This window comes from Cetorhinus maximus, chromosome 22 (genome assembly GCF_964194155.1).
Source record: "Cetorhinus maximus chromosome 22, sCetMax3.hap1.1, whole genome shotgun sequence".
Classification (NCBI taxonomy): domain Eukaryota; kingdom Metazoa; phylum Chordata; class Chondrichthyes; order Lamniformes; family Cetorhinidae; genus Cetorhinus; species Cetorhinus maximus.
In genome coordinates this window covers 69,111,359-69,136,018 of record NC_135900.1, presented here as the reverse complement: position 1 = coordinate 69,136,018, position 24,660 = coordinate 69,111,359, and the positions used below count along the sequence as shown (strand labels likewise).

The 24,660-nt window shown below is 42.2% G+C and overlaps 1 protein-coding gene across 2 annotated transcripts in view; it reads left to right on the top strand.

Annotated features, from left to right (window-relative positions):
• Positions 1–24,660, top strand: part of tmtc1 (transmembrane O-mannosyltransferase targeting cadherins 1) — a 182,695-nt gene that overhangs the window by 18,177 nt on the left and 139,858 nt on the right. For both annotated transcript variants that reach the window (XM_078568505.1, XM_078568506.1), the window contains 2 exons: positions 12,158–12,231; positions 15,982–16,158. In XM_078568505.1, coding sequence (XP_078424631.1) covers positions 12,158–12,231; positions 15,982–16,158 — 251 coding nt within the window. The remainder of the gene's footprint in view (positions 1–12,157; positions 12,232–15,981; positions 16,159–24,660) is intronic.

Genomic DNA, 24,660 nt, shown 5'->3' with positions numbered 1-24,660 from the left:
TATATGTACTTAAGTCATTGAAGGTGGCAGGGCATGTTGAGAGAGCTGTTCATAAAGCATATAGTGTCTTAGGCTTTATTAATAGGGGCATTGAATATAACAGTAAGGAGGTCATGTTGAACTTGTATAAGATACTAGTTAGGCCTCATCTGGAGAACTGCGTCCAGTTCTGGGCACCATACTTAAGGTAGGATGTGAAGGCATTGGAGAAAGTACAGAGGAGATTCACAAGAATGATTCCAGGGATAAAGAGCTGTAGCGATAAGGATAGATTGGAGAGGTTGGGACTGTTTTCCCTGGAGAAAAGAAGATTGAGAGGAGGCTTGATAGAGGTATTCAAGATCCTGAGAGGTATGGACAGGGTAAATAGTGAGAAACTATTCCCACTCAAGAGAACTTCAAGAATTAGAGGGCACGGATTCAAAATAATTGACAAAAGGAGTAAAAGTGATGTGAGGAAAATGTTTTTTACCCAGAGGGTGGTTGGAATCTGGAACAAACTTCCTGAGAGGGTGGTGAATGCAGGTTTGATCGAGGTATTCAAAAGGAGATTGGATGTCTATCTGAAAAGAGAGAATGTGCAAGGTTATAGGGATAGGGCAGGGGAGTAGGACTAGGTAGAATGCTCTTTTAGGGAGCCAGTGCAGACTCGATGGGCTGAATGGCCTCCTTCTGCACTGTAAAGATTCTGTGACCCTGTACAAAATATTAAGTTGTCTGGGGCTTTACTGCAAATTAAGTCAAGAAAGTTAAAACAGAGAGCTGCCTTACAATTTCTTGAATTGTTCCATAAAATTTACACAGAACTAATTTATCTTATTAATAAGAAACAGGCACATGCTTTAATCTTCAATTCTTCAATCAAAAAGACCTCCAGACTTTTTCCTTGTTTCTCCCCCTTTGCTGTTTTGAACGAGATCGGAACTGGGTTGGAATGAGTTTCAGAACCTGCAGGGAGCCAGGTGTTGAAATAAGCATCTGTTGTTTTGTTGGAAATGCAGTGACTCAGTCAGAGCTTTAAAATGTATATAGATGAGCTTTGAAGATTTGAGACTGGAGCCTGAAACAGTACAGGTGAAGCAGCTGAACGAGCAAGACATTCAGGAGTTAAACCCTGCAATTTCAAATTGCTTGCTGGGTGCATTGTAGTGTGAAGTTTGCGCATGGAAAGGGTTCACCTCAAGATGGACAATATATAAAAAAGAAAACTCTTGTACAAGGTGACCCCGCTGACTAGCAGCGGCAAATTGGAAGAGAGGAGCTGTGGTAGAGGCTTAGAAAGACAATAAAGGGGGGATATTTTTCACCAATGCGTTTTCGACCTCCTTACAAAAATCGAGAATGGTGCCAGCTCTGAAATGAACTGCTGCAAGCAGAGCTATACCCCAGGGAGTTTATGTTCCGGCTCAGATGAGAAATTGTGCACTCGAGGCAGAATCTCACAATAGAATTGCCACATTCGTTTGTATCTCTACATGATAGAACTTTTAAAATGTCCATTTGATTTTTTTTCACATGAAACCATTAAGTCCTGCCATCATCTCTTCCACCTCAACCGCTCTGTATTTGCCTTTTTCATCTCCCCGACCCTTTCCCGGCTTCTCTGTGTCACAATTTGAGTCTAGGCCCTCGGGGATGGTCCCCTCCAAGGGAAAATGAGAAATCCCTCTTGTGACCTGGAACGTGAGCTTGCCTACAGAATCGTCTGGTATAAACAGGTCACAGTTGCACCCCTCTCTTCACTGGAAGCCTGCATTAAGATGAAGGTCAGAAAGATGTCCTTCACAATTAAGTAACGCTGGTGTCAAATAAATTAGAACTCTTTTCCCCTCACCTGCCGCAAAGGGCTGTTAACACTGGGTCATTTGGAATATTCAAGACTGAGCTCAATTTTTGTAGGTAAGGAAAGCAATGGATGTGGAACAGAGGAGGTAAATGGAGTTGAGGAGCTGAATGGCCTATTTCTGTTCTTTTTGTTTTTATGTTATTTGGAACCCTAACCTTAACCAAGTTTCTGTGTTCCAGTTACAAACTGCCTAACACAATATACCAAGCTTCCCAAACTCATATCTAATGTGACCCCATATAAACATTTGAAAATCAATGTGGCCTCAGATGCTAGCAAAAACAAAACAATAATAATGCAGCATAGGAACGTTCAGTATGGAACTTTTGTGTATTATAGATCAACATATAGTCCATCATATAAATATGAAAAACTGTTTCTTTTTACAAAGTAATTTGTGAAAAAAAGCTGTTACTTTATGCACTCACCTTCATCTAAGCCACTCCAGCTCATGGCCCTTGGCCAGGAAGCAGCAGATACTATTGATTTTCATATTTGCATTCAGAATTATTGATCTATAGCAACATCTCACTGAGGTTCCCTGAGGCCATCTTGACATCATTGATTTTAATGTGAGATTAGTGAAATAAACTTTTAATTTTGACTGAGGATTTCAAATGACATAAAATAATATTCAATTTTCCCTGTCATGGACAGAATTTTATATTTTTTCTTACTGTCCATGATTAATGTGTTTTGTATATGAGGTGTGTGTATTTTCTTACCCTCAGGGTGATTGTCCCAAGTTAAATAATTACGGCAGCAAGTTCTTGAGTATAAATTAAAGAAGGTTATTTATTATCATACACTTGCCCCAGAGGTTTAAAATGTGATGCAACATCTCACTCACTCAACTCATGCACTCCACAAAGATTAGATACAGATGAAGAAGAAGAAATACGATTACAAAGTACAATTGTCTTGGTGTCTCTTTCATGGCAGTCCTGTAGTTTCTTAGATGAGTTGTTGCTTTTATTTAAGTGAAGCTCTTAAAAACATTTGGCCAATTCAGAGGATTCTGAATAAGTTGCAAGGCTTCTTGTAGTTGAATTTCTAGGAGGTTGGTTCTCGGGTGATCTTGAATTTAGAATAGGTTGGGAAGAGTCTTACTCCCACTTTTGAGGTATTGCTGTTTATTACCTTGGCTGTTTAGTTGACTGCAGCTGGTTTGATGGTTTTCTAATGGTCTCGCTGTCTCTGCAGAGTTGATTCTTGCTGTTCTAAGAACAAGCAACAAACATGGCTGTCTCACCCATGTGACCTGTTACAAGTCCAAAATCCTTTTCCAAGTAAGGTGGGCGGGCAGGTTGATAAACATCTTGCGTTGTTATTTGATACTTTGAAATTTATCCAGTCTGGGTGCAGGTGAGGGACATCATAATACAATGGGAGGTCAATGGGGACCCCTTCACATTCACCTAACACACATTGAGTTTCGATGTGTCTTTAGTCCATGGTGAACCAGGATGATTAGTTGGCTGGAATGCTATAGTCTTTGTTGATATTTCCTCCTTCTCATATAAATATGAAAAGGGATTTGTGAATTTCCTGGATGGCTGTGAATGTCCATATTTAATTAGGTATTGACTTGAGTTTCAGGACTGCCTGAGCTGATACTGCCAAAGCTTACAGGATTTGCTGTGGTCTTTTAATGTTTTTAAAAATGTTTGTTAAACTTGTGAAGAACAATGAGCTGCCTTGTAGTGTAATATGATAGGATTCACCCTCATGATTCATGATGCCCATGTATGCACGTGCTGCCCAAGGCATACAAGAGGGATGTCCCAATAATCCTATCTTATCTCTGACTGCTTCTGCACAGCATGAATTGGCCAAATGGTTGAATGTGTTGCTACAACCAGCTTTGAATGAATATTCCACATACATGGTGAAGGGTGCCTTCACCTTCATGAAGACTTGCATATCAATAGCAATACCGTGTCCATGTGCTCATTCGACATTGCGAATCTATTCACTAATGTGCCGCTCAAGGAAGCCGTAGACATTTGCACCGTATCACTATCTCATGGCAGTCCAGATGTGCTGCCATTGTCTGCGTCTGTATGCATGAACTAATGAATTTAGCAACCCGTACAGATTAATTCAGCTTTAATGATACTATGTATGCCCAAATAGGTGGTGTTGTCATGAAGCTATTAATGTATATAATATTATTGGAAAATATTTTTCTTTTAAAATAGAGGTTTAGTCCTGTGGGTGTGTCTTAATTGGATTAAAGCCAGCTAGTCTGGGTGCTTTGATGTGCACTAGTTTGAGAAATGAGAGAGGTAGAGTGCATTTGCATTTTTTTTGAATAGAGCATTCAAGAAGTGGAGTGAAGTCTGGCACCTAGCTAGCAGAGACCAAGCAATATGTTTATATTACTAATAACATTGGTACAATGAAAGGGGTTTTATTGTTAGAAGAGGTGGAGTTCAAAGGGGCTGGTGATACAATGAAAATTTACATTCAATGAGCTGTGCTAGGTATAACAGACAGCAGTTTTGTGTGTGCAGGGCAGAGACAATGTAAGATCAAAGCAGCTGTAAGCCTACCACTGTCTGTACAGGAACCAAAGTGAAAAGAGCCTCATTTTGAATTCGTAAGGTGAAAATGCTTTGCCTGGTGTCTGGTTAAGTCTATGGGTTGCTGTTGCCTTAATGGAGATTAGTTTGGGAATTTGTTAAAGGTTATGATAGTAGTAATTTGTAGCCATGTGTATATATTTAAGTTGTGTAAGTAAACAAATGTCTCATCTATTTTGATATAAAACCTTTTGAGAGCTGGTGGTCTGATTCCTGAATTTAGAGCTGCATCTCAAACATACCACTTAAAATATAGGTTATGACAGTTGCTTAAAGTTTCCCTCTGGGATTTTTAAATATCTTAGCTTTACCAACTGCTGGGTCACAACAATGTCACCATGGTTCCCCTCTAGGGCCAGCTCTTGTTGACATTTTCATTGGTCTTCACATTTTCATTGGCCTTCACAAGAAATGTGTTTTCAATGAAATGATCTTAACCTCCTATCCTTGGCTATTTCTGAAACTTAGATGATACATTTGCTATATTTGAATCTGCAGCTGCATGTAAGAATTTCCTTATAAGCATTAATGCACTCCATCCCGCATTCAAATTCACCGGTGAAATGGAGCAGTCCAGGGACCTCGCTCTCCTCGATGTGCTAGTTGAGAAATCTGCCAATGGATTCTCAACTAATTTTTACTGCAAGCGGACCTTCACGAGTCAATATACATGTTTGGATTCATATAGCTCCACAAGCCATAAGATTGGCAATATCTCTAATCTCATAAATAGGGCCCAACCATTTGCTCACCTTGCAAGCTTGATGCTGAAATAGGGTGCATCAGAGTTATCCTGTGAGATCAGATCATTGCGTGATATACAGTGAGCATACTGATGAATGGGCCTAAGGCTGCCATTTTCAGACCTGAAATGTGCCCATGTTACCTTAAATTACCCTGGATGGTATCTCAAAAATTTGAGCGAATTTCTGCTACTATGCAGTAGCAGCATGAGTGGTACTTTCCACTAATAGGATGCTGCCGTCAAGCCAAAAAGGTATTCTGCATAAATGAATAATGTGGTGTATGAATTTCAGTGCCAGTGTGATGCCAGGTATGTAGGCTGTACGTCCCAACAACTGGCAGATCATGCAAAACAGTATGTTCCTTTGGCTGTTCGCAAAAGGCAGAGAACTCAGCGTAGCCAATCAGCCCAGACTTGCAAAACGCAGAAAATAATGACTAATATTAGATGTGATTCCGTGATTGGGCAGCGTTTGCTGAACAATCCTAAGTGTGCTAATAATTACACTAACGACCAATTTAAGATCACCAGTCAGGCTTGCAATGTGGCTCACTTATGCTTGCCAGAAGCTATATATATTCATATACAAGGACCTGTCCTCTGAAGGCAGAAGGAATTTGTCCAGGCATTATCCTTTTTTTAAAATTAAACATAAGCGTGGGGTACAATATCTCCTTGGTGCATTCTCCATGGTAACACCTCAACTAATCAGAGCCAACTTGCCAACCAATCAGCTTCCTTTTCTCATGCAGTATTGTTGCTCTCTTTGAAATTTGGCATTCTTGCATCTGTCCTGATGAGTGCAAGATGAAAAGCTTCGAACCCATGTCTTTTTTCAGCAATACTCAAGTTATGCAGTACCAAATGACTATTAGAAAAAAAAAAACTCCTGAGACTGAGACACTAGCAAGGCAAAGGCAGGGCTGGTACCATTTGGGCCTCGTTGTGGGGTGCAGCCTCAGAGGAGGGGAAACCCGTGACCTCAAACAGCTCTTTGTGCTTGTGACACCATGGGTTGGAAATTGCTGGCCTATACGCAAACATTTTATACCGCCTTGGATGCATGGACAAACTGAGAGCCTTGACTGTCGGACCCTGATAAAAGTCAAACATAAAGGTCATGTACAAACGTATAAGTGGCTCATAGCCCAGTGATCAATTATTCCTTGCAGCTGAGTGGACTTGGTAACTGTTTAACCAAATGCAGGTGTCTGGTTATTGCCTGTTTTGCCTTGATGGGTTTTGTTGCTTACTCTCACCATCCCCAAGTAGATGCTCGTCCTGTGTGAGTCTTGAAGGGCTGTTAGCAATCTATGGAATCAAGGAGACTACCGCAACTGATCCTCTCCTTCCTCATCCAATATCCTCTCGGGTGCGCTTTTCAGGAAGAGCCGCTGGGGACTGAGGACCCTTGTCTGATTTTCCTTGTGCCCAGTTTTAGTACCCCCAGCTCAGATGTGTGATCTCCCTATCGAGTGAAGATGGACATGATGTCTTGACTTCGGTCAATACCACTGGACAGTTTAACAGCCCAAACACCACCAGGAACAGGACCACCACTATTTTCAAAATGGTTACCATGCAAGTTACCAGCAACAAGAAGGGACCAAGCTGGGTGAAAGTTTAATGACCTCACTAGGCAGCACCCATCTCACTTTGTTGGAGCAAGATCTTGAAGCTATGGTGGAAAATTATATTCCTTTTAACATTTTGCGCTTGCTATGGTGAGCAATGGTGTACTGGTGATTGAGAGCCTTCCAATTTCAGTCAACAAGCATTCCCAGGTCAGGTATAAGCAAAGGCAGGTGCAAAATAAAGTTCCTTGTCACTTGGCCCAACAACTCGTCTCAATAAAGCCATGTGCCAGTTTATTTTCCCATTTCCCATATCAGCCCTCTCTGCGTGACATTGCCAATCGGGGACATGTCCACGAGGAACTGAGTTGAGACTGTGCTAAGTTACTTCGCATAATGTAGTCCGTAGTGAGGAGGCTTTCACTCTGGGCTGGTTTCAATCTCAGGTACCAGAAGTGAAAGGCCAGTGATTAACCCGCCCAATCCCAATACTGTCACTGTGGTGTACCCTGACCCTTGTGGCATGTATGTACTTGAACATTACTATAACAGCAAGCTTTTGATTTTTATTGAATAACATCTCAACTTCCTTTCCCCAGTAAAGTAACATGCTTAGGAGGTTCAGTGTAAAGGTAAGCTAATAACTGTTGGTGTTACTGAAAGTTGAACTGATTTGCTTCTGCCTTATGCAAAGACATTGCCTCTGTCTGGTAGTGCATTGCTTTCAGTGCTGAACTTTAATTTTCTATAAAACCCAATTTTCCTAAGTTTCACTTTGTGCCTCATCGTTCAGTCATTTCAATTTGGCTACCTGCCTCAGCATTCCCAGAGGGTTAGGGCATCAGAAGCTTTACATCTTGGCTGTGCATCTCTTTTTCAAGCCTTCAACATTTCCATTTAAATTGTTCCCCACAAAATACAACCTCCAAGCAATTTCAGAGATCTGCAGCCAGGAAAGAACCTTCTTGTACTTTACAAGTGCTACAATCGCAATTAATTTATTAGTTCAGTGAATAGCAGGGATCAATGAAGTTTTTGCTGTAGCACTTCATGTGACTGCTTTACGAATGGAATTAAACTGGATGAACAGACCATGTTCAAATAGCGCAGCAACAGCAAATGATTCCCCATGCATATTAACATCCATTTATCTGAATTATTTTCCCACACAACTGAACATCCATTTAATGAAACTTTCTTGCGTTTTTCTTGGTCAGGGAGGGTGTGTGGTATGAGAATGTGAGCTGATGTGGGGAGGCACAGAAAAAAGACCTAAGGTTTTTCACTTTTAGAAAAGCAGCAATGTTTTCTTGAGGTGGAGTTCTTTCAAGTGATCCTCCCTCTCAAGCCATGCCTTACTGGCTTAGTAAGAAAATGCCCAGCAAGGTATGGCACCGAGCCTTATCGCAGCAGTAGGTGCTTGGTTTCGACCCCTCAGTCTGTCCCCGACTAACCAGACCTTAGTATGGACCTTTAAGGGCACTACCGTAAAAAGAAAGAAAAGTTCGCATTTTTATAGCGCCTTTCTCATTATCAGGACATCCCAAAATGCTGTACAGCCAATGAAGTATTTTTTGAAGTGTAGTCACTGTTGTAAGCAGGGGAGAAGGCAGGAGAATGGGGTTGAGAAACTTATCAGCCATGATTGAATGGCGGAGCAGACTCGATGGGCCGAATGGCCTAATTTCTGCTCCTATGTCTTATGGTCTTATGGTAATGTAAGAAATGCAGCAGCCAATTTGTACATTGCTCCCATAAACAGCAATGTGATAAATGACCAGATAATCTATTTTAATGATAATGGCTGAGGGTTCAACAATAGCCAGGACACAGGGGAGAACTGCCCTGCTCTTCAAAAGAGCGCCATTTGAGGGGGCAGGCAGAGCTCAGATTAATATCTAATCTGCAAGATGGCACCTCCGCAACACTCTCTTAGCGCTGCATTGGATCGTCAGCCTGAATTTTGTGCCCAGGCCTCTGGGGCTGGATTGTAATTCCCCTGCCGGTGGGTTTGAAGGTGCAGGGGTGGCTGGAGGGGGCATGTGATATCCAGCGGGCAGCCTACCCCCTTCTAGGTGCCTGCCCTTGCACCCACTGCAGCCTTATCAGCGGTGGGGTAGGGTTGGGCAGCCTGCTCGCCAAAGGGACAATGGAAGCCCCTAAGTGGGTAATTAATGCCCACTTAAGGGCTTCATCCCACCCCGACAGGATTTAACCAGCAGCAGGAGTGGCCCATGCCAAGTGACCAGCCCAGTAGGTTTGCCTGTGTAGGCTGGTGGCAGGCAGGGGGTGGGTGTCCTCCTTTAGTGGGTCTACTGGGCCCATCGGAGGGCCTCACCATGGCGTTACCCCACCCAGTTTCCCTCCCCCCATAGCCCCTCAAGCAGCAGCACCCCCACCCTCCTCACGAGACCTGTGATCCCACGCAGTTTGCCTCCTCAAGACCGAGTGCAGTACCAGCAGTGACCACCACACTAAGTACGGGAGAGTTGCTGGCCGCTATTTGACTGGCAGCTGTCTGAGGTGGGACTTCCTGTTCCTGAGGGGCGGAGGTCCTGCCTCTAGTCTACGAATGGTCAATCACCCCGTCAAATCCAGCCACTGGAGCGAGACATGAACCAACAATCTTTTGAATCAGAGGAGAGAATGTTACTTCTGATCCACGGTTAATGTCTAAAGCTGTTGCCCATGGGGAATAGAGTGGGGAGGTGGGAATGAAGCAGCCAAAGATTCCTCTCCTACTGTGGTCACATTTTGTGGGTACTAGGAGACAAGAACATAAGAAATAGGAGCAGGAGTAGGCCATTCACCCCTTGATTGGTGCTGCCATTCAATACGATCACGGCTGATCTGATTGTAGCCTCAACTCTCCCGCCTGTCCCCACGAACCGTTGACTCCCTTATAGATCAGAAATTTTTCTAACTCCGTCTTGAATATATTTAGTGACCCAGCCTCCCCTGCTCACTGGGGAAGACAATTCTAAAGATTAATGACCCTCTGAATGAGGAAATTCCTCCTCATCTCTGTCTTAAATGCGAGACCTCTAATTCTTGCTTCAACCCAGCAGATGGTAAATGCTGATTGTTTAAATCCCAGAGGGAAACTTGAAACAACTATAATAACTAATTTTCAATTTGTATGTTTTGAGATGCGGGCATTGAATTCAGTAATAAGATCACTGAGCCTTAAGAAGCTTTTGTAAATCTAAATTAAACATTTATGAATAAAAGAAAAGATTGTAAGCACATATGTATGATTACAAATTATTACTATAATAACTTCTAAATCCCCTAATTAATTTAAGTCCCAGTTACACTTTTGTTAAGGCAACAGTAAGATACATAGGGCAGCTTTTTCTGGTCGGTGAGTGGGGGCGGGGCCCACTCGCCAATACTTAAAATGACACGGGGTGACGTCGGGCGTGCGTCCTGATGTCTTCCCGCATCATTTAGATTGTCAGTTCGGCTATTAAGGTCATTAAAAAAGTAATTGAAATGATTAATGGGCCTGCCCGTCCAACCTTAGGGTTGGCGGGCAGGTGAAGAGCCCAGGCAGCCTTCCGAAAAAGCATGAAACCTCATCCATGGGCGGGATGAGGTTTCATGAAGGATTTACAATTTTCGGAATATTTTTAAATAAAAGTAATGGACGTGTCCCAGCTCATGTGACAATGTCACATGAGGGGACATGTCAGGAAAATTTTTTCTAACCTTATAAATTTTTTTATATCTTCAACCGATCTCCCTGAGGCGGCACTTTGCTTCAGGAAGAAGAGTGAGCTCTTATGCATGCACGCGCGAAAGAGCGCACTCCCGGCTGAGGGAATCTCCCCCTCCGCCCGCACAGGGAGCGCTCCATGCTTCCGAGCGGATGTTACTCTGGGCGGGCTTTAATTGAACCGCCCATGTAAAATGGCGACGGCCGACTGGGGACCCACCCGCTCCCGCACAACCCTCCCGATGGGGAGAAAATACTGCTCATAGATTTTAAAAGAGCCAGGCAGAGTAAACGATACCCTGAACAGTCGGATTCAAAGTGAGTTCACTTAACTTCAGTCCCTGGAGGCAGCAGTTTAGTACATGCAGGCTGCAGGCTTTTCACACTTGTGGGATCTTAAACTGCCTTGCTTACAAACAGCCTTCTCTCCTTTATACATATTTTCATCTTTGAATGCAAATTCCCATTGTTTCACTATGTCTTTTGAACTTTACCTCTCTACTAATAAAAATTCTATCATAGTACTAATTCCACTAGTAGTCCTTAGGAAAAATAAACACACTATTTCTTACTACTTCTGCTGGTTAGGTATACATTGCACCTCCTCCTTTGAATTCAAACCATTATAGTTTGTTTAAAAATGCAAATGTTCCCTTTTCACTTCACATTCTAAAACTTCCCCATGTTTACCTAATTCACATTTCAAACCTAACTTCTCCTCTTACATCAAAGCACCCAGACTATCTGCCTCTAATTCAATTAAGTCACAAACACACACACACACACACACATAGACACATCCCATTATTGCTCTATTTTACAATAAATTCCAATAACATTATGGAAATTATTATATCTTCCTGACATTCTGCAACTGTTCCCCCTAGTTCTAGGTTCTCCCATAAGGGGAAACAACATCTCAGCAGCTACCCCGTTGAGCCAAATCTCTGAATCGTATATGTTTCAATAAGATCGCCTCTCATTCTCCCAATGAGTATAGGCCCAACCTGTTCAATCTTTTCTCATAAGACAACCCCTTCATCCCAGGAATCAGCTTAGTGAATTTTCTCTGAACTGCTTCCAATGCAAGTGTCTCCCTCCTTATGTAAGGAGACCAAAACTGTACCCTGTACTCTAGGTGTGGTCTCACAAATGCCCTGTACAGTTGTAGCAAAATTTCTCTCTTTCTATAGTCCCACCTCATTGCAATTAAAGCCAACATTCCGTCTGCCTTCCTAATTATTTGACGTACCTGCATACTGACTTTTATGTGATTCGCGTACAAGGACACCCAGATCCCTCTGCACTGCAGCATTCTGCAGTCTCTCTCCATCTAAATCATATTCTGCTTTTCTATTTTTTCTGCTGAAGCGGCCGACCTCACATTTTCCCACATTATCACACCTGCCATATTTTTGCCCATTTGCTTAACCTGTCTACACCCCTTTGCAGACCCTTTGCGTCCTCCTCAGAATGGGGTTTGTGAGATGGGGCTCACACTTGCTTAGCCTTGCTCGCACTTTTCTAGGTTGAAGTGAAGAGGTTCTGGAGGCCTGCAGCTGATTGTAGAGCAGCAACTATTTGTCAGGAGGGATATGGGAGGATTTGAGAGAGGAGGTGAGCCCTTTCCTCTGGCAGTATTTTGACTTTGTGGATGTATTCTCATGTCTATGGTTCTTGTTTTTCCAGGTGACGGGGATTGTGGGTCGAGCAGACGTGTTAGCTTGTGTCCTCTTCCTATTGGCTTTTCTCTCCTATCTTAGGTGCGTACAATTGTGTAATTTCTCCTGAAAAAAATAATGAATCACTTGCAGAGTTCTGGGGCTTTTTTCAAGAAAAGGTGGTCTTTTTTTGCTTGTTTCTGTACATTGTGTTTTAGGTTTTATTTTTAACTATCTGTCCTGGAAATGATTGGTAGTTTTGAATTTATGATATTTTTGATATGAAATCACATTCAGTATTTTAAAGATTAATCCCCAAAGCCCATCTGGATTCACTGGAACACCACTGGCCACAAACAGGAGATAGGTGAGCCATTAAAACTGCTGCTCAAATCAGTTTGGGAAGTGGAGGTCATGAACACAGTTGAAAATATCCTGGTGATAATAACCATGTCAGAAGGACTCAATGGGGGTCAGTTGCCAGGGCAGTAGGAATCTAGGAGGCGGTCAGCTTGAATGCTAACTCAACTGACCAACCCCAGGGAGCCGAGTTGTGGTTGGCCAGAGGTCCAAGCTTTTGATTTCTAATCAGTTGAGGAAGCAGAGCACAGTTTATAAGAATTAGTAAAGACTTTGTGCACAGACAGAGAAGCTCTGTTATGCATGGCGCTGCTTTATTCAGGGAAGGTGTTAGCCTGGAGTTAGGTTGCTAATAGGGAGCGTAGTGTGGTGGACATTGTTATTTTTCTACATTATGAAGAACAGCATGAAATAAGTTGATATATAAATCACTTGGATGAAGGGACAGATGGTATGGTTGCTAAATCTGCTGACGACACAAACGTAGGTAGGAAAGTAAAGGCAAAATACTGTGGATGCTGGAAACCTGAAACAAAAACAAAAAGCGCTGGAGAAACTCAGGTCTGACAGCATCTATGGAGAGAAAGACAGAGTTAGCATTTCGAGCCCATATGACTCTTCTAAGAGTCATACGGACTTGAAACGTTAACTCTGTCTTTCTCTCCACAAATGCTGTCAGACCTGCTGAGTTTTTCCAGCTCTTTTTGTTTTTGTTTTGGGTAGGAAAGTAAATTGTGAAGAGGAAGTAAGGAGGCTACAAAGTGACATAGATAGGTTAGGTGAGTGGGAAAAGATCTGGCAAAAGGAGTATAATGGGGGCAAATGTGAAATTGTCCATTTTGGCAGGAAGAATAAAAAAGAAGCACATTATTTAAATGGTGAGAGATTGCAGAGCTCTGAGATACAGAGGGATCTGGATCTCCTAGCGCATGAATCACAACAGGTATGCAGGTACAGAAAATAATAAGGAAATCTAATAGAATGTTATCGTTTATTGTGAGGGAAATTAAATATAAAAGTAGGGAGGTCATTATTCAGTTATACACGGTTGAAACCACACCTGGAGTACTGTGTACAGTATTGGTCTCCTTATTTAAGGAAAGATGTAAATGCATTAGAAGCAGTCCAGAGAAGGTTTACTAGACTAATACCTGGAATGGACAGGTTGCCTTATGAGGAAAAGTTGGACAGGTTCGATTTGTATCCACTGGAGTTTAGAAGAGTAAGAGGTGACTTGATTGAAACCTTTAAGCTTCTCAGGGGTCTTGACAGAGTAGAAGTGGAGAGGATGTTTCCTCTTGTGGGAGAATCTAGAACTAAGGGTCACGGTTTAAAAATAAGGGGTCGCTCATTTAAGACAGAGATGAAAATTTCTTTCTCTGAGGGTCGTGAGTCTTGGGCTTCTCTTCCTCAAATGGCAGTGAAAGCAGAGTCCTTGAATATTTTTTAACAAGGGGATGAATGGTTATTGAGGTAAGCAGGAAGTTAGAATCAGATCAGGCATGATCTTATCGAATGGTAGAGCAGGCTTGAGGGGCCGAGTGGCCTACTCCTTCTACATGTTCATATGATTGATGCTTTAATTGTTGATCTGTTCATTCATATATTGCATGAAAAAAATCAATCGCTTGTTGTTGTGGAATAGGCCTGATCTCACTACAGCGTGCATCAGTTTGTCCTGCTAAGTGGAAACCTCAAGTGGGGAGCTATGTGAGATTGCAGAATGCAGGTCATCGTTATAATGCAACCAACCCACCCCATCCCCTCCCCATTGCCCAGTGCTCTTCCCCCACACTCTAAGTCCCACAATCAGCTAACCAGATATTTAGCAGTGAAGGTAAAGCCCTAATCATAGGGGACATCAAATCCATTTATAGTTAAGAGATCAACAATGCTAAGCCCAAGAGAATATTAGTGTTAATGCAGATCCGAAATGTGTACCCGTTACATTCCCTTTTTTTGAAAACATCATCACCAGAATTTGTAATTATCATGAATTTGTTAAGATGAGTGATTTGGTTCTGTGTGATATCTGTGTCATGTACAACTGGTTTGAGACTTGTTACCCGAAGATTGCGTATTTTTACCAGAACCCTCAGCAAGAGAAAGCATTTAAATCTGAGCTGTTAGATCACCTGTCCTCAAAAAAAATAGAGTAATTAGAAAGAAATCTTGTCATTGGGACAAAATGATGTAATAGAAACTGAAAATGTTGGAAGTATACCTGTAAAGAGAAGAGATGGGTTTATAATTTTGGTTGCAAACCTTTCATCAGAACTGATAACTGAAAGATAACCAAGGACTTGCTTGTTTAACAGTTCTGCTGTTCATTTCTATCCTGTTCCAGTATTGCTGAAAAAAGAGACATGTTGTCGAAGCTTTTTGTCTTGCACTCAGCAGCACATATTCATGAGAATACCAAGTGTAAAGGGAACAACAATTTATACTGCATAGAAGAGAGTGCTGATTGGTTGGCAAGTGGATTTGATGGTAGAGGCACCAGGGAACATTTAACTGCCAAGCTTTTGTTTACATTCAAATCAGACAGATTGACTCTGATTGGTCAAGACATTGTCCTGGGAATGAACCAGGGAATGGCAGTCCCCCAAGCTTTTGCTTAGTTGCAAAAGGCGCAATGTGTGGACATGCTCCTTCTGTCTGCAAAGGACAGGGCCCTGTGTGTGAATATATGTAGCTTCTGGCACACGTAAGTTAACCACACTGCAAGCCCAACGTAAATTGGTTTTCAGTGTATTTCTTAGTACAATCACGATTATTTAGCAAGTGTTGTCCAATTGAGGAATCGCATCTAATGTTTTGAGTTTTGTAAGCATGGGCTGGTTGGGTATGGTCAGTACTTTGCATGTTGCGAACAGCCAAAGGGACGTGCTGTCTGATATGATCCACCAGTTGTTGGAACATACGGCCTACATACCTACATCACACCAGCACAGCCAGGCTCGCCATGTGACTACTTACATGTGCTGGAAGCGACATATATTGACATACAGGGCTCTGTCCATTGCAGACAGAAGGAGCATGTACACGCATTGTGCTTTTGTCAAATAAACAATAGCTTGGGGGGCAGCCATTCCCTGGCTCATTCCCCAGGGCAATGCCTTGACCAATCAGAGTTGACCTGCCTGGTTTGAATTTGAGCAAAAGCTTGGCAGTTTGTTCCCTGGTGCATTCTCCATGGCAATGCCGCTAGTAATCAGAGTCCACTTGCCAACCAATCAGCACACTCTTCTTATGCAGTATAAATTGTTGTTCCTTTTACACTTGGCATCCTTGCGAATCTGTGCTGCTGAGTGCAAGATGAAAAGCTTTGACAGCCTGTCTCAGCAATACTCAAGTTCTGTACTACCAAAATGGTTTTTCCAGCATCTGTAGGATTTTTTTTGCTTTAGTATAGTACTGTATAAGATAAGGTAACCGTGAATAAATTGAACTGTTGCACTGGGTGTCTGAAACTTTTTCTCTTCTTTGCAGGAGTGTGAACTGCAGCTATATTGGGAAATATTTTCCCCCCACCAGCTCTCCATTCTTCCTGTTGCTAAGCCTTTTCCTGGGTACTTGTGCGATGCTGGTTAAAGAGACAGGAATCACTGTCTTTGGAGTGTGTCTTATCTACGACCTTCTTGTTCTGTGCTCTAACAGACTTCTGATGTAAGTTCTAATAAATTTCTTATTAATGTGTAGCAGGTACTTTGCTTTTTTTTAATACAAAAAAGGAGATATTTATTTGCAAATCTGAATATGTTATTGACTGAGCTGCAGCAATAGAGATTGCCAATTTTTGCTGAGCCCAAGAGCAAGCTGGGGTCAGGATAAGGACAGTCTTTCATTTGCTTTTGATGAAAATTTCATTGTAACTTCTAATAATTTTGTATCATTTTCTGAAACATGCTGTATTTGTCGGGATCCACACCATCTATTTCTGGCTCCAATAGTGAGGAACAACACAGGAGTTGAAAAAAATCCACAGTCCATCTAGTTCACCTTCTGCCATCCTGATCGCCACCTGACTGAACAATAGTCATTCGTCGCAATCAATCTCCGTGTTTTTTCCAGCATCCGCAGTTTTTTGCTTTTATCTCCGTGTTTCATCTGGGACATGATAAGAGATACTGTAACAGCAGTGAATTAGAGGACAAAGCTCGGTTTTCCTGTCAGCGATAGCTGTACAACTATTGCTGTTTACGAGCAGGAACTGAGAATGTAACCTATATGGTCCCAGATGTGAGTGTATAGTCAGTGTTTACCTAGTGTGCTGTGTGATTCAGCAAACACCTGTGCTACAATTCCAAATTTCTTCTCCTTCCAATCTCTGTAAATACAATTCTATGTGCATTACGAAAAATGTCAATTTAAGGGAGAAAGGGAACTGAAAGGAATCCTACTGCTTTTGAATAACTTAGTCATCATGGAATTAGTCCCGGGGTTTTCATTATTTCTGATCAAATACCAGCACCTTTATGGTGATTATAACCACAAGTGTCCCTTCTATTGTCTGGAAACCCATTAGTGACAGGTCTTTGTGGCCTACACATCTTGGTTGTGGAAATAAACCACTTTCTTGGTCTTCTCCTTAAAGGACATCTGGACATAATAACTTTTAGGAATGAGCAAAGGCAGTCAGGCCTAGCAAGCCAGTCTCTCTTATTTGCCTTGTGTCAATCCTCCATACTCATGTTCTGATACATATAGCTAAATCTCTCCTCTCTCCTGTCTCTGGAATGCTCCAACTACTTCTACCTGACTTTGCTTCTTATTCACTCCTTTCTAATCTTTAGCTCAGGTTTTTTTTAAACCACGTTTAACAATTTGCCTGCATCAAGTTTGTGAGCTCCCTTCACAATCGTGAAAACTTTCAACCTTGATAACTTCACTTTGCTGAAACAAAAGAGCTCTCTGTTCCAGCAGGTGGCAACAAGATGAATTCAGCCAAGGGCATGATGATTCAATTCTTTTATGTAAATTCCTGTCATTCTGAATAAAACCCTGAATGCAGCATCTAACTTGACTGCATGGGTCCTGCCAGTTATAAATATCATCATGTTGTCCTTCAGAAGCTGTTGCCAACTAGAGTCTAAAACAGTCGTGAAATGGATAAATTATCATGGTAGCTTCCTTGGTTGAAGTTGTCTGTTGTCACCTGCTCAGACTGAGTGCTGTATTGATTCGTCAGTGGCCTTTTTGTGAGTGTCCTACCCCAGCTGTATGACAGAGCCACTTCCTGCAGTAGAGCTCTCTTATCTTGCCAGCACAATGCACATTGCTGGCCTGTAAAGTCAGAATGATAGGCCAAGCCCAAGTTGGGATATCCAACATGCATGTCCACTGTAGCTGCTTGCTCTGGTGTCATTGGCACCCAGCTGCTGGAAGCACTCTGAGCAACCCCATCGGTAAAGAGGCCTTTGGTTATTTGCAGTATTGGATCCTGGACTTGTTACTTAACAGGGTTACTACAATTGGGAGCAACAGGTGACTTTGGACCTATGGTTCCCAAAGCTCTCCACCACTGGAGTTTTCCTTGCGTCATGTCTGGTCTGTTGTAGACTAAAGGATAGAGACTGATCACTATGATTAGTCAACAACTCCATTATCATTATATCATACAACTAACGGAATGGTAGAGCTAAAATAGATGGACTGTAGTCTTCTTTGTCAAGCATTTCCTGAAGTGCTCACTGATCAGAGACTAGATTACTGGTCACATTCACAGTGGCTCTTCCCTGGCCTTGCAGTGCTATACCCTACCAGGTTTGTGTGAGCTGAGCTGTTACAATGCAAAAACGGTGACTGCAGGACCATAGATTTAGTCGGCTGGGTTTTCACATTCCTGCAGCTTTAAGCAGTTGTTTTGTTCAGGTCTTCAGAGAAGAGCAATTCTTCGGTCTGAATCAGTACTTGGTCTTCCCATTGCATTTGCCTGTTCCCCACCATCTCCCCCCAACACTGTTGCCCAAAACAAAATGGGCTGAATTTTCTCCCCTCAATCGGTGGCTGCAATTTTGGTGACTGATTGGTGGAGAAACCACGTCCGCTTATATCTCTCTCGAAATAACATCGGACGAATGGGGAAATCTCACAAGGAAATTCCCTGTAGCTATTCCCGTTTCATAAACATTTGAGGTCACTCCTTGCAGGTTAAAAAGAGAAAAGAAAGACTTTCATTCATACAACATATTTCATCATCTCAACTGAAATGCCTTAACCATCATTGAAATACTTTTGAAGTGCGGTCACTGTAAAAATGTCATTTTATAGAGGCCAGATGTGATCAGAGATTAATACATCCACAAAATGGTGGAGGAGTCCAGTCCTCTCATTTACCAAAACTAACTGTAACCCTGTTCTAATGATTGACTCTCACCCGTATCCAGTTACCTCAGGGTGACATTGCTTTCTTGTTGGTGCTTGAATGTCAACTTTCTCTGTCTTTTTTTTGACCTCTCCGAGGCATTGACTGCAAATGCAAGATTTGATGGTAGATGACACCTATCTACACTTCCTGGGCAATAGCTTCCCCTTCTCCCACTCCGTTGATAAGTGTTCAGCTTCCTCAAAGTGATTGAGAATGGGTAGTCAGGATCCTGCACCTTGTTACTGTGGTGGAAAGGTGCTGCTGAAAATATACGTATTTGCATACACAGATAAATAAAACCAGATGACTATACATTATTGGTTGCAGTTATCTGGCTGATTACACCCAGTGGACCTCATGTCATGTGTTGCATTAGACAGGATAATTGAAACAGTTGATGGTCAGGTGAGAACAAACACACTTTTTATTTTTTTTCACATGCTGGACACACTCCCCTGCTCTTCTTCATAGTGCCATGGGTTTTTACGTTCATCAGCTCAGAGGTCAGATGGGGGTGCCAGTTAATATCCCATTCGAAAGACGTCACTCCTGACAGCGCACCACTCCCTCAGGACTGGCACTGGAGTGTTGACTTAGACTTTTGTGCTCATGTCATTGAAGTGGGGCTTGAACAATCTTTCGGTTCAGAGACAAGAGTGCCAGCAACTGAATCATGGAGCATCAAAACTATAGGGTATCATGAGTATAGAATCACTTGATAAGCAATGGTTCACACCTCAACCTGGACCCCCAGATGTGAGCCCCTCACTTGCTGACTGATTTGCTTCATTCCTGCAGAATCATTGAAAACTTGCATAAACTTGGTATTTTCTAAGTCTGGCGAAACTCGCCTGGTGTAATATATGTAATGACAACCATTTGCAAGTCTGGAAAGACCTGAAAGCTCGCAGACAATTGTGTATAACCCAAACAGTGTGCATTTGCTTCAACTCAGGCCCCGGGACTGAAGACTTCATTGTAAACTTGCCATATGTGCTGCTAATAAAAAATCAGGTGAAAGGGTTTAATACAGAAATGCTGTAATTTTACATGGAGAAACCTCAGTTTCCATCACACTGAGATCAGCTAACTGGATGTAGACCATAAATCAGACATGAAATCTGGTCTGTACAGCTGAGTACAGTGTCCTACTAGACCACAGACAAAGCTAAAGTAATAATATTTGCAGGCTGCATATTTTGCGTGGTTTATATTTGCATATTGTATGTTTATAGGCTATATGTTTCCTGGCTCTATGTTTACAAGTTATATAATATGCATTTGCAGCCTGTGTATTTTCGGCAAAGGAACAAAGTCAGACAGGAGCTTCCAGACTAAACAGTGGTGTCCCCCGGGAGTGGGGTTTGAGGGGGGCGGGGTGGAGTTGTGGTCTGTATTTGGACCACTACTGGTCCTGGTACAAATTAATGACCTACAGCTATACAAGGCATAATTTCAAAGTCTGCTGGTGTCACAAAATTTGAAAACTTAGTAACCAACAAGGAGATTATACAGAACTCAGATGGATGAAATGGGCAGATGCATGATAGATGGAAATTTAACGCAGAGAAGTGTGTGGCAACACAAGCTGGTAGGAAGAATGAGGAGGTGTAATGTGAACTAAATGGTATGATTTTAAAGGGGATGCAGGAAAAGAGAGACCAGGGGATGATGCACGCAGATATTCAAAGGTGACAGGGCAACATGAGAAGGCTGTTTTTAAAAAAAAATAGCACGTGGGATTCTCAGCATTATTCATAGAGGAATCTAGTACAAAAACAAAGAAACTTTTATCAAACACGGGTTGGGTCTCAGCTGGTATGTTGTGTTCATTTCTGGCCACCACACTTTAGGATGGTTGTCGAGACCTTAGAACGCAAAAGAGATTGACAAGAATGGTACCGTGGATGAGGAACTTGAGCTATGAATAAAACTGTTGTTTCTAGAGCAGAAAGGGTTAAAGAGAAGATTTGATAAAGGTGTTCAAAAGCATGAAAGGTTTTGATGAAGTCAGTGAGGAGTTACTGTTTCCAGTGGCAGAAGGGTCGCTAACCAGAGGACACAAATTTAATGTGATTGGTAAAAGAACCAAATGTGACTTGAGGCAAGCATGTTTACACGGCAGGTTGTTGTGATCTGGAATGCACTGTCAGAAAGTGTGGTGAAAGCAGGTTCAATAGTAGCTTTCAAAAGAGAATTGGATAAGTAGTTGACACGCAAACATTTTTAGGGCTATGGGCAAAGCGCTGGACAGTGGGACTAATTGGATAGCTCGTTCAAAGAGCCAGCACAGGGATGGTGAAATAATGGCCCCATCTGTGCTGCATTATTCTACGGTTCTGTGATTTGAAGGCTGTATATTTGCATAATGACCCATCTTCACGTCCACTAATCCCACTGAGTGTTAAAACGTATATTAAATACCAAAGACGTGCCATTTTATTAGGATTTAATGATGGTTAATTGCCTTATTGAGTAGTCCTGTTGCCTTTGCCCTGCTGTGCAGAGTGACGTTGAGAAGGAATGTAAAGGAAATGCCAGAGATTGTTTCCCTGCGAGGGAAAAGAGAAAGGTCAAACATTGGAACCAGTGTTGTGCTCTGTGCTGAGACTTGTACTGAAGAAGGCCACGGTTGGAAATGTGCCCAGAGTTTGACAGACGAGTTTGATATTTTTGACTCTCAGCCCAGAGCCTGACAGAATCTCCTTGTGTGCAACTACTCGAGCATCAGTTTCTAGAATTCCACATTTAAGTGGGTCTAAGAACAGTGAAGATTGGCATGATGTAGATTGCTGGTAGCAATTTAAATCTATATACATGAGTGGCATTCTAGCTGAGATTGTTTTTGTTTTTGACCTTGTACTAGTTTGACTGTTCATGTAAAAGCTTTGGAGCACCCTGCAGCTTCTCTTCTCCCAATATTCCCACTTCCCCGCAACCCACGCCCCCCCTCCCCCATCCCCAACTGAGATACTGATGAAGTTTTCCAGAACTGCCTGTTAGCTGTTGCAGATGGTCTGTCAATTGCAATTGTATTGTTCACCGCTCATTTCGAAACTTGCAAGCCTTGATGCAGGGTTTTATGAGGGGAAGTGGGAAACCAGCAGCATAAATACTCTAGTGGATTCTTTGAGCGTGTTTCAGGCAGTTTGGCTGAGTCAGCTGTGGCTCAGTGGTAGTGCTATCACCCCTAGGTCAGAAAATTGTGGGTTCAAGTCCCACTTGAGCACAAAATCAAGGCTGGCACTCTTGTGTTGTTAGATATACTGCCTTTCAGATGAGGCGTTAAACTGAGGCCTTGTTTGCAGTGTAATTCTCCTTGGTGTTCTCACCACGTCAAACAACATCCCTAAAACACAGAATTTGGTTGCTAGCACATTGTTGTTTGTGGGGTTTTGCTGTGTGTAAATTGGCCGCCAGGTTGACTGCTCTTCAAAACAATCCTCCTTTGGTAATATATATGGCTCGTTTTCCAACTGTTGTGCACCACAGCTGCCTGGGAAAGAGAGTAAATGAACTTTGTTCTAGGTTCCTGTAATTAGCCCCTTGGTTCCCTTTTTATAACATGGAAGTACTTCATTTGACCTCTGTGGTTGTGAACTTGACCTTAAATATTGAGATGACCCCGGCACCAAGATTGTTACCTTTCTTGTTGCTGGGTCTGGAATTTGTTTTTCATTCTCAGGGTGTGGGTACTGCTGGCATTTGCCCGTTTGATACAACTGAGTAAACAACATCAGTGAAAAGCTGAAGTCACACATAGGTCAGACCAAGTAAGCTTGGCAGCTTTCCACAAGGATGCATGTTGGGTTTTTACAAACTCTGTAAATGAGTTCAAATTGTGAAGCTGCCATGGTAGGATTTGAACTCGCATTAGCCAAGACCTCTAGTTTACCAGTCCAATGATGTAACTGCTACACTAAATGCCTTTTGATTCATCACTTGTAGAGGTGCATACATAAACCAGAGCTCCATCACTCTTCTGCAATGTATGCTAAGACCCTTTACAACCTGACATGCTGTGTAGTGGTGAAACTTAGTTTATTAACCTGGTAACTGGAAGAGAAATTGTCCTGGTCGAGTTACCTTGGACTTTGCTGTCACTACAACACCGTAACCTTGTTGGATGTGCGGTGTGGGTTGTGCCATGCGTCCGACTAGGTTATGCTGGCCTAGTGGTAGAAAGCCAATACCAAGTTGCTAATCCTTGCAGTGCAGTTGGTATAATCTGGTGAAAGTGCAAAATATTCTGGCTGTGTTTTTTTCCCCTTGGCTTTTCATGCATTTTGCTTCTTGAGAAAATATATCTACAAAAACAATATGCACAGCTCGTAGCTTTCAATAAAATGATATACAAATATTGAATTTTTAGGTGCAAAGTGCGATTTAAAGTATATTTTAAAATATTCTTGCAGGCTCTGTTTGCTTTTCCTTGCTAAAGTATTTTGGCATTGGGCTTTTTTCTAATAAGCCAGTTCCTGTTTTAGGGGCAACTGTTTCTTGTCAAGTTGATGGGCTTGGATAACAAGAAACAGATTCCAGGTGGGAGGTATAGGTTGGAGCATTCAGCTGGTAAGTGCTTGCTCCTTCATGAAGGTAATTTGGAAAAGGTTACCCTCTTATCCAGGTTAATTATGCATGGAACTATTTTTCCCCCCTCTCTTTTTCTCCTCTTCAACCCCGGACCTTCCTCTCATGTAGTCAGTGATTTGTTACTAGGGTTTCCATAGCAACACTATTGGGCCTTGTCCAGCTAAGCCACTCTTTGCGTGTGTAAGCGTCTGGACAGTCAGTGACATTTTAAAAAAAATGTAATTTATGTATGATTTCAGCAACCAAAGAGAAAACCTGATGTTTCCTTTCACTTTGTTTCACCTTCTTTGTCCAGAAGGAAGTAATCCAGTAGAAACGAACCCATTGAGACACAATATCACTTTAAGTAGCGTTGAATTCTCTTCTAATGCTCAATGCCTCCCATTAAGATAGTGCAGTTAAAAAGTACTTTGCCGAAGCCCAGGGTAATGTTCTAGGGACACAGGTTCCAATCCCACCACTGCAGAGGTGAAATTTAAATTCAATCAATAATAAAATATGAAAGCTAATCTCACTAATAGTGACCATGAAACTATCATGGATTGTCATAAAAACCCATCCCAGTTCACGACTGTCCTTTAGGCAAGGAAATCTGCTACCTTTTCCTGGTCAGGCCTATATGTGACTCCAGCAATGACTCATAAACTGCCTTCAAAAAATGGCCTAGCATGCCACACAGTTCAAGGGCATTTGGGGATAGGCAACAAATACTGGCCTTGCCAGTGATGCCCAGATCCCACAAAAGAATTAAACAATCACTGGCATATACACGCAAGGACGCCTTGGGGATTTGTTTGGATGCTCTGTTTTCAGCTGTGGGTTTAGCGGATGGTAAAGATGACACTATGTGAGGATATGGGGTTTGTTGAAGTCTCCCAGGTCCCTGCCTTCCTGCTGACTAGAGGTTGTGTTCTGGGCCCAGAATTTCCACCTTGGGCATAATCCAAAAGATGTGTTCATTTTGCCAAGGTGAAGTTATACTCAACTAGCCTCCTGAACCTCAATGTAATACACCTGAACCTAATTTGGGCATAAATTAGAGTTAATAACTTGGGCCCCAGGAAATGCTAAACCGACACCAGTGTGTTTTTTCATCGAGCTTAAGATTTGAGTTTTAACTCATGCACACCAAGGAAGTTTTACAATTTTTATTGTTACCAATACTTTGCCAAGAAAACCTACTAGAGGAAAGAGAAAAACAGGTCTCA